At 44.1% G+C, this 10,952-nt stretch overlaps 2 protein-coding genes across 2 annotated transcripts; both read left to right on the forward strand.

Moving 5' to 3' along the window:
- Positions 1-2,142: 2,142 nt before the first annotated feature.
- LOC110533750 (B-cell receptor CD22-like) lies at positions 2,143-7,740 on the forward strand. Its single transcript, XM_090215060.1, has 7 exons — positions 2,143-2,167; positions 2,782-3,141; positions 3,404-3,697; positions 3,832-4,095; positions 4,337-4,439; positions 7,175-7,359; positions 7,525-7,740. Exons 1-7 carry the CDS (start codon positions 2,143-2,145, stop codon positions 7,662-7,664), a joined length of 1,371 nt encoding a protein of 456 aa, XP_090071186.1. The 3' UTR covers positions 7,665-7,740.
- Positions 7,708-10,836, forward strand: LOC110488639 (free fatty acid receptor 2). Its single transcript, XM_021560940.3, has 3 exons — positions 7,708-8,244; positions 8,328-9,053; positions 9,438-10,836. Exon 3 carries the CDS (start codon positions 9,447-9,449, stop codon positions 10,398-10,400), a length of 954 nt encoding a protein of 317 aa, XP_021416615.1. The 5' UTR covers positions 7,708-8,244; positions 8,328-9,053; positions 9,438-9,446; the 3' UTR covers positions 10,401-10,836.
- Positions 10,837-10,952: the final 116 nt, after the last annotated feature.

A 10,952-nucleotide genomic window follows, 5' to 3' on the forward strand; every position in this document is an offset into this window, starting at 1 on the left:
GTCTAGCGTCGCCCGGGTTAGGGAGGGCTTGGTCGGTAGGGGTGTCCTTGTCTCATCGCGCACCAGTGACTCCTGTGGCGGGCGCAGTGTGTGCTAACCAAGGTGGTGGCTGGCTTCCGGGTTGGATGCGCACTGTGTGGTTGGCTTGGTTGGGTTGTGTAGGAGGACGCATGACTTTCAACCTTCTTCTCTCCCGAGCCCGTACGGGAGTTGTAGCGATGAGACAAGATCTTGTAGCTACTACAACAATTGGGGAGAAAGAGGGGTAACATTTTAAAAAATACACTTCGTAAAACTACAGTGAAATGCTTACTTACAGGCCCTTCCCAACAATACAATAATTATAATAATAGAATAAAACAATTGTAACACGAAGAATAAATACACAATGAGCAATGATAGCTTGGCTATATAGATGGGGTACAACTACCGAGTCGATGTGCATGGGTATGAGGTAATTGAGGTAGATATGTACATATAGGTAGGGGTAAATTGACTAGGCAAACAGGATAGAATGTAGACAGTAGCAGCACCGGATGAGATGAGTGTTTAAGTGTGTGTGTGTGTCAGTGGAGGCTGCTGAGGCTGCTGAAGGCTCATAATTATGTCTGGAACAGAGCTAATGGAATGGCATCAAGCACATGGAAACCACACGTTTCCATACCATTCCACTTATTCCGTTCCAGCCATTACTATGAGCCCATGAGTCCTCCCCAATTAAGGTGCCACCAACGCCCTGTGGTGTGTGGTGAATGTATGCCTGTGTGTACGTGTTGTGTGTGTGGGAGTGATTGTGTGTGTGTGTATGTGTTGGAGTATCAGTGTAAGTATGCGTGAGTGTGTGCGCATAGTGTCTTTTCACTGTCCGCGTTGTGGCTTGAGGTTGTTTAATCCTTTTTTTAAATCAGATTTTACTGTTCTCTTGAGTTATTTGATGTGGAAGAAAGTTCTCTGTATTCATGGCTCTACCTCAGGGGTATTCAACCGGGGGTCAGCGGAGGTACTGCAGGGGGTCCACAAATATACTGTATATTTTTGGGTGGAATTTTTATTTTGTTTACTTCAATGTTTTTATGAATATCGCAAGCAATAACAGAATAAACTCAATTTTAATTACATACCTAATGTAGAAAAGAGGAGAATATCTTGTTTCTAATAATGTCAACTTTATTTATGAACTCCAATACTGAGCCAATTACACTAATTGGAGTCAATTACACTCACTGGAGTATCTGACATAGGATTTGAAAAAGCTTCTCCTTGCCATTATCAATCGCCTGGTGATTTGACAAAATGTGATTCCCCCCCTAATGTATGAGTCACTGGTTTGTCTGGGAGGGGGTCCCTGGGCAAGTAAAGGTTGAAGAGCCCTGTTCTATGTAGTCAAGTGCTAGAGCTGCAGTTTGGTGAATGTTTTCATTAGAAAATATTCATTACAAAACACTAAATATTCTGAATGTATTTATGTTGCGATTCAATCCATATTAAAGCAGAAATGAAATAAAAGTACATAATTGACGTATGTAAGGTACTGGGTGTCGTGAGTGGGAAGTCAGGCACAGGAAAACAGAGAGTTCAATATAGTGCTCTTTTAATGCACATACGGTGAACCACGGCCACCCCACTAATCACTGGGTGCTCAAAACAAAATGCCCCAGACACGGGGAACGAAAACAGTCCAGCACTATACACGAACATAAACCAACACGTTCGACAATAACAAACACCAGGGTTACAATAATCAATCCCGCACAAAGAAACGGGCGGGCCGGCTGACTAATAAAGCCCAACTAATTACAACAAACTAAAACAGGTGTAACCAATAAACACATAAGGAGGGGGAGGAAAGAAATCAGTGGCAGCTAGTAGGCCGGTGACGACGACCGCCGAGCGCCACCCGAACGGGAAGGGGAGCCACCTTCGGTCGGACTCGTGACAACGTAAAGGAAAATACCCAAAATATTTTCCTTGTCAGCAATCTGTATTTCTGTATTTTGAAAGTTACATATCTTGAACCAAAATATAGTTTTCCTTTATTAATTGGTTGGGTGATTGATTGTTTGTTTAATAGCTACAAACTTCAGCATCCTATCCATCACATGACATCGGGACCTTAGTAGACTATAGACACCACCGACTGTAATGGACGTCCTCAGCTTCATCACAGGTACATTATACACATCTTATTAAATTACATTTGTTTGCATGGTAACATTTTATTTCTGCATCAACATGTGCATTATCTGACTTTAGTTTTCTAGCTTTAAGCCATTAAATGTCACCACATGTTAAATACTGTATGTTTACAGTAAATGCTACTTATTTTGCTTTGGAGCAGCTGGTGCTTCGGAAACTGATTTTATAATGGAACCCAATTATTTGGCGTCCCGTCACTCTGATTGTTGTGAACGTATGAAAAGTATGAAAGTATGAAAGTGATTGTTGTGAAAGTGCTACATGTATGAAGAAAGACAACGACGACGACAAAATGTGCAAAGATTAATAAAACCAAAATGTTCTTTGTCATTATGGGGTATTGTGCTTAGATTGATGAGGAGAAAAACTATTGAATCCAATTTAGAATAAGGCTGTAATGTAACAAAATGTGGAAAAAGTGAAGGGGTCTGAATTCTTTCCAAATGCACTGTACTACTGTGGATCAACCAACTCTTCTGTTCCTCAAATTGGGGAAGGTTATTTAAACTCCACTTGATACAGCTGGAAAAGTAATGAAAGAGAACTCATACAATGTAAACTGACTTGTTAGGTCTTCTTCCTCAGGGTGCACACTTGTCTCGCTTGGTCACTGTTGGATAGTGAAGGTGCCCAATACTGTGAAGGCAGTAGATGGTAGTTGTGTAGAAGTGTCCTGTCACACCGCCCCCCACCACAGGGTCATCTGGTACCGGTATCATAGCATTCTCTATCCCAAGGTTTATGATGGCAAGGAACCGACCAGTGTGGAGAGCAGCTTTAGAGGGCGTACATCAGTGCCAGGCAATGCATCAGAGGGTGACTGTACACTGAGGGTTGAGAGTGTGACATGGACAGACAATAACCTCCAGCTCTACGTGTGGATCAACCCTGATGAGTCAGCTACACAAAATTTCCATCGTCAGATCGCAAGGATTACAATTGAAAGTAAGCACACTCATGTAGAGGAGTATTAGATTGAATATTCGTTGTCGTTAAACAACTGAAAAAATACAACAGATTGTGATCAGATGAACAGTACTTCATTACTTTGACATCTGTATTTAAGAGTGATAGTGATAAGTAGTTGGAGCACTATGTTAAAACTGAATGAGAATTGCAGACAGGGCATTAAACCATGAGTCACGGGAACTGGTAATGCCTTGTTTGCCTTTGGTTCCAGCTAATAATCATTTATTTGAACTTGCAGATAGAAAAGCTCCTGCCTTATCCATGAAGAATGCATTGGTGGATGGAGCCTTATTCCAGGCCAACTGTACTGTCTGGCATTCCTGCCCATCCTCTCCTCCATCCCTTCACTGGAGCCGCTTGCCTGTAAATTCTACAGCAGTGACTTCCATGGAGGAAAAGGGAGGGCTGTGGGTGTCTACTGAGACAATACAAGGAAGAGGAACGTGCCAACTGTACAAAAAAGAGATGAAATGCACAGCTCAATTCGCTACAGTACAAACTGAGAGTCAACCAGTCATTCTTAACATCTCATGTACGTTTTTGGTCATTCTTGTTTGATCTCAGTTGTGTAATTATTCCGTTCACAGGCCATCACTTAAATAAATCTAAAATTTTACAGAACAAACGACTACAAAGTCACTACATGTTTCTCTACTTTATTAACAGATGCCCCTGTAGGTGTGAAGGTGATGGTGGATGAACAACCAGTCAGTGAAGGTCATAGTGTCAACCTGGAGTGTGTTGCTGACAGCAACCCCCAGCCAGGCAGGTATGTGTGGATCAGACGACGGGGAGGCCAAAGCATCCAAATGAATTCAACTCAGGGCAAAATGTCCTATCCCAACATTAGCAGAGACACCTCATTCTCCTGCATTGTCCAAAATAATATTGGATCAAATCAGTCAGCCTGGCTGTTTCTGGATGTCAACTGTAAGTATCTCATTGTATGTGTCTATGTGTGGTTGCACAGTTTCCAATGGAACTAACATTATATTTGTACTATGAGATGCTAATTCTAGCGACACATTATGTGTGTAAAATAGAAGAAAGGACTCCTTTCCACCCTAACATAGTTCTATTGTCATTGTTTCTCACTCACAACAGGAAGGAAGGCAAATGTGTAGTGTCAAAAAAACATTTTTAAACCCTTTGTGTCATTCTGTCACTCCAGTCCCCCCAGCAATCCTCTCTGACTCCACTTGCTCCTTGAAGGGTGGGATTCTGCACTGTGTGTGTAGAGCAGAAGCCCGACCTAATGCCACTCTGCACTGGCAGCCATCTTCATCGACCTGGCCAAGGCTTTCGACTGTCAATCACCGCATTCTTATCGGCAGACTCGATAGCCTTGGTTTCTCAAATGACTGCCTTGCCTGGTTCACCAACTACTTCTCAGATAGAGTTCAGTGTGTCAAATCGGAGGTCCTGTTGTCCGGACCTCTGGCAGTCTCTTTGTGGGTGCCACAGGGTTCAATTTTCGGGCCGACTCTTTTCTCTGTGTACATCAATGATGTCGCTCTTGCCGCTCTTGCTCTCTGATCCACCTCTACGCAGACGACACCATTATGTATACTTCTGTCCCTTCTTTGGACACTGTGTTAACAAACCTCTAGATGAGCGTCAGTGCCACACAACACTCCTTCGGTGGCCTCCAACTGCTGGTCTGGTTTGACTGTAAACTCTCCTTCCAGAATCACATAAAGCATCTCCAATCCAAAGTTAAATCTAGAATCGGCTTCTTATTTCGCAGCAAAGCATCCTTCACTCATGCTTACCAAACATACCCTCGTAAAACTGACTGTCCTACCGATCCTTGACTTCAGTGATGTCACTTACAAAATAGCCTCCAACACTCTACTCAGCAAATTGGATGACGTCTATCACAGTGCCATCCATTTTGTCACCAAAGCCCCATATACTACCCACCACTGCAACCTGTATGCTCTCGTTGGCTGCTCTCGTTGGCTGGCCCTCACTTCATATTCGTCGCCAAACCCACTGGCTCCAGGTCATCTATAGGTCTTTGCTAGGTAAAGCCCCACCTTATCTCAGCTACCTGGTCACCATAGCAGCACCCACCCATAGCATGCGCTCCAGCAGGTATATTTCACTGGTCATCCCCAAATCCAACTCCTCGTTTGGCCACCTTTCCTTCCAGTTCTCTGCTGCCAATGACTGGAACTAATTGCAAAAATCACTGAAGCTGGAGTAGGATTACCGAGTAGGTTACCGATCATTGCACCTGTACACAGCCCATCTGAAAATAGCCCACCCAACTACCTCATCCCCATATTGTTATTTATTTTTTTGCTCCTTTGCACCCCAGTACCTCTACTTGCACATTCATCTTCTGCACATCTATCACTACAGTGTTTAATTGCTAAATTGTAATAATTTCGCAACTATGGCCTATTTACTGCCTTACCTCCCTAATCTTACTACATTTGCACACACTGAATATAGATTTTTCTATTGTATTTTTGACTCTGCGTTTGCTTATCCCGTGTGCAATTCTGTGTTGTTTGTGTCGCACTGCTTTGCTTTATCTTGGCCAGGTTGCAGTTGTAAATGAGAACTTGTTCTTGTAACGGCTGTTTGAAGAAGAGGACCAAGGTGCAGCGTGATACATGTTCATGATTTTTAATAAAACTGAACACTACAACAACAACAACAACAACAACAAAAATAACAAAGCGGAACAAACTAAACAGTTCTGTCTGGTGCAGACCCACACAAAACAGAAAATAACTACCCACAAAACACAGGTGGGAAAAGGCTACCTAAGTATGGTTCTCAATCAGAGACAACGATAGACAGCTGCCTCTGATTGAGAACCACACCCGGCCAAACACACAGAAATAGAAAACATAGAACACAAAACATAGAATGCCCACCCCAACTCACACCCTGACCAAACCAAAATAGAGACATAAAAATGATCTTTAAGGTCAGGGCGTGACAGTTCTCAACTGGCCTAACTGGTTAAATAAAGGTGAAATAAAAAACAAAAATGCTGTGGGGATGTGTTTCAGCGGCAGGGACTGCGAGACTAGTCAGGATCGAGAGGAAGATGAACGGAGCAAAGTATTGAAAGGTCCTTGATGAAAACCTGCTCCAGAGGACTCAGGACCTCAGACGGGGGCGAGGGTTCACCTAACCAACAGGACAATGACCCTAAGCATACAGCCAAGACAACACAGGAGTGGCTTCAGGACAAGACTTAGAATGATGAGGAAAAAAACTATTGTATCCATTTTAGAATAAGGCTGTAAAACGTAATAAAATGTTGAAAATGTGAAGGGGTCTGAATTCTTTCCAAATGCACTGTACTTCTATGGATCAACCAACTATCCAACAATGGAGCCTTATTCCAGGCCAACTGTACTGTCTGGCATTCCTGCCCATCCTCTCCTCCATCCCTTCACTGGAGCCATTTGCCTGTAAATTCTACAGCAGTGACTTCCATGGAGGAAAAGGGAGGGCTGTGGGTGTCTACTGAGACAATACAAGGAAGAGGAACGTGCCAACTGTACAAAAAAGAGATGAAATGCACAGCTCAATTCGCTACAGTACAAACTGAGAGTCAACCAGTCATTCTTAACATCTCATGTACGTTTTTGGTCATTCTTGTTTGTTCTCAGTTGTGTAATTATTCCGTTCACAGGCCATCACTTAAATAAATCTACAATTCTACAGAACAAACGACTACAAAGTCACAATACATGTTTCTCTACTTTATTAACAGATGCCCCTGTAGGTGTGAAGGTGATGGTGGATGAACAACCAGTCAGTGAAGGTCATAGTGTCAACCTGGAGTGTGTTGCTGACAGCAACCCCCAGCCAGGCAGGTATATCTGAATCAGACGACAGGGAGGCCAAAGCATCCAAATGAATTCAACTCAGGGCAAAATGTCCTATCCCAACATTAGCAGAGACACCTCATTCTCCTGCATTGTCCAAAATAATATTGGATCAAATCAGTCAGCCTGGCTGTTTCTGGATGTCAACTGACGATCAACGGAAGCAGTGCTCTCCCATCCTCTTTCACTTCCATCACAATATACAGAGAAAATATGGTGTCAACAGAACTCACTGGGCCTGTGGAAAGAGGCCCGAATGTCTCCTGTGTAGCCAGTAACTCACTGGCCACTGACATCCAGCAGCTGCCCCTTGACACAAAATTCACAGCTGGACAGTGTAAGTAAGCATTCAGTACAGAATTTCTGCTGTTTATCTTCTGATATCATTATAATCGGCACACAGTGACTGTCATTCTTCCTCCTCTGCCCCCCCATGTGTCCCCACTCTCTCTCTCTCTCTTGCTCTCACTGTCTCTGTCTGTCTGTCTTTCTTTGAATACAGTTCTGCCATGGATGCTGACTGCTCTGGCAGTTGTAAGTGTCTTTCTGTGGGGAGCTGTAATGTTTGTATGCAGAATACGTTGCAGAGAGAGGTTTGTATGGTTCTTGATGATGATGATGTCACATATTAAACCATATTAGGTGTGTCATTTTGAATGATGTCTCCCTTCTACATTATCTGTAGACCAAAGGCCAGCTCTAATCTCCCCACTTTGGATATCCCTCTAAGGTACTTTCATTTTTGCATCTGTATTTTACATACAACAAATAATAATGTTCAAGCTCATTGACATTGAGATGTTTTTGTCTTTAAGGCAACCTGTCCCTAAGGTACAGCAATCCCCAAAAGTAACATAGGATAACCCTTTGAAGAACCCGTTTTGGTTCCTAGTAGTACTCTTTTGGTTCCAGGTAGAACCCTTTTGGGTTCCAGGTAGTACCCTTTCTACAGAAGGTTCTATATAGAACCCAACCTGGAACCCCAAATTTGACATCTGCTCCTGCCACGCCCTCTACTGCTCATCCGGTGTCTCCTTGACCTGCCTCCACTCCCCCAGTGCTCTTTCCTTTTCTGTGTGTGTGTGTGATTGTGTGGGCAGAGACAGGTGTGCTGGAGTCAGAGCAGATTCCCACCAGCTGCAACCTGTTCCATAATCAAGACCTCTACAAATACTCAGCCCTGCCACTTACTTCCACACCGTCAGATCGTAATCTCTGCTCAGTCAGTCTATGTTCCTTTTTAGATCCTGTTGTCCTGCTGTGCCTGTCTTCCCTTGACTGACACTGTTTTCCTCTCTACTACAGTTCTGCCCACTCTGACTCTGGTCCCTGTCTCCAGTCCTACTTCTCGTCAGTCCTGCTACTCTGTCCTGGATCCCCCACTCTACGGTTCCCTTGGATTCCCCTCTGGATCTGCTTACCCTGTCCCAACACGTCTCGATCCAGCCTCGGCCTCCGCACCTGGTTTACTGCAACCTGCCTTAGCTCCCCCTGCCCTGCCCTCAATCTTACCCCTGTGTTTTAATAAATACCTTGGTCACCTCATCCCAGTCACCTGTTCACCTGGGTTCACCTGTTCCGCTTCGGATGACACAAAAGGGTTCTAACTGGAACCAAAAAGGGTTCTCCTATGGGGACAGCTGAAGAACCCTTTGGAACCCTTTTTCTAAGAGTGTAGCACCTTAATTAACCCCCTAGTCAAAGGGACACCTTATGGTGACAGTTATGCAAAACTTCAATGATTTAGGCCCAGTGATGGCTGTTACACTTGGTTTATTACACCGTTGCTTATCTCATTATATACAAACCACCCATTCATTGACTGCTTACTTGTTCTGATAAAATGAGCTATAGAGAACATTTTTTCAAGTAAAAGTAGGAGCATGTAAATAGAAAGAGGTGGACAGTCCTCCCCAACCAAGCTGAGGAGAGAAGTGACTTTAATCTGCACAAATAACTTTCCATGAAGCCTGTGTAGCGGATAGCCTTGGACTTTCCACCATATCCTCTGTTTGATGAACTGTTGATAGCGTGAGTAATACTTCAATGACTGTTCATTATTGTTATTTAAGCCTTGGTCCTGACAGCGCACTGCAAATGTATGTTATTAGATAGCCTAATACTGGGAGCTGATACAATCATCTCAAAAAACAATCTAAACAATCTACATTATACCATGATGCTTTTGTTTCGACATGGCGGAGCTTCGGTTTGAACTATAAAAAATGGAATAGGAGATGATTTCATGGATGGTTTCATTTTCATTTAAAAATTTCCTCAGCAAGCTGCATCCATTACATCATCATTTGAGATAATGGTTGATCTTAATTTAGAGTTGATCATTTTTCAGCTAAAACCGTGTGCTATATGATCAAATATAGATAATAGTTGCTGTCATTCTCTGCTCGTCCTCAGTTGAAAGCCATGGTGGTGAGGAGTGGGGTGATTCTGTCTGTCTACATCATCACCTTCCTGGTTGGCCTGCCTGGCAACATCCTGGCACTTTACGCCTTCAGCGTCAAGATCCACAACAAACCCACTCCCACAGACATCCTCCTGCTCAACCTGACTGTGTCCGACCTTATCTTCCTGCTCTTCCTGCCCCTCAAGATGCACGAGGCAGCCTCCGGCATGGTCTGGACTCTCCCCAGGCTTCTCTGCAACGTTACCTCTTTCGTCTTCTTCTCCACCATCTACACCAGCTCCCTCCTGCTGATGGTGGTCAGTGTTGACCGCTACCTGTGTGTGGCCTTCCCTGTCCAGTACAGGCTCCGCCGCAAGCCCTTGTACGGAGTGGTGAGCAGCCTGGTGGTGTGGGTCTTCAGCTCGGTCCACCTCTGCTTCATCTACATCGTGGAGAACCAGACCTCATCTGATTTATTTACCTGCTATAACAACTTCACCCAGGAGCAGCTGAAGGTGGTGCTTCCCATGCGCTTGGAGCTGTGTGTGGTTCTATACATCGTGCCACTGCTGGTCTGTGTGTTCTGCTACCTGAACTTCATCCTCATCCTCAATAGGACCCCTAACCTTTGTGCAGAGAAAAGGAAGAGAGCCGTCGGAATGGCTGTGGGGACCTTGCTTGTTTTTGTTGTCTGCTTCCTGCCCTATAATGTCACCCATGTACAGGGGTTCATCATCCAAGACAACGTGGAGTGGCGGCTCTACGCTCTGCTCCTGACCACGGTCAACACCGTCCTGGATCCTGTGACGTTCTACTTCTCCTCCTCCATGTTCCAGGCCACCATGAAGAGGATCCTAACTGGGAAGCGAAGGAACAGCACCCCTGGTGTCTTCATGACAGCTCAAAACAACACTAGAGACATAGAGGGACACTGTAACCCAGCCACAACTGAGGGAGGTTTGTCTGACAAGTGACAGAGCTTTTGATGACAATTGAAGACTTCCTAATATGGATGCCATATTACGGGGCAGACATTCACCAGTTCACAGCCAATGATGTAGACAAGAGAGAGACCTGCCAGCAGCATACCTGCCAGTAGAATACCAACCTACATCCCACTGCTCACTTAACTATGAAGCTAAGCAGGGTTGGTCCTAGTTGGTCCCTGGACACATACAACCACATGGACACATACAGTAACAATTAGTGGTTTGTTGCTACAGTACTCGTCAAGTGTTAGCAAAATGCTAATACACATATGATGTTACATCAACCTTGGGCACATGGAAAAATATGTGTTAGGATTCTGTTATCATTTACATGACTGTTTTCTTGGGAAGTCAATGTCTGTTTCCACACTATTTACAAAATCGATATTAAAATTAGACATGGGTATTTCCCTCCCTCCTACACATATGTAATATCAGATGTAAGCACAGCAATGTTTTGCATTTTAGTTAATCGTTACCATGCACTCTCACCTCCTCATGTTTGCACTGTTCAATAAGTCTGCTGTGCACTCAAAC

The sequence above is a fragment of the Oncorhynchus mykiss genome, chromosome 2 (assembly GCF_057628025.1).
Source record: "Oncorhynchus mykiss isolate SJ-2025 chromosome 2, ASM5762802v1, whole genome shotgun sequence".
Classification (NCBI taxonomy): Eukaryota; Metazoa; Chordata; class Actinopteri; order Salmoniformes; family Salmonidae; genus Oncorhynchus; species Oncorhynchus mykiss.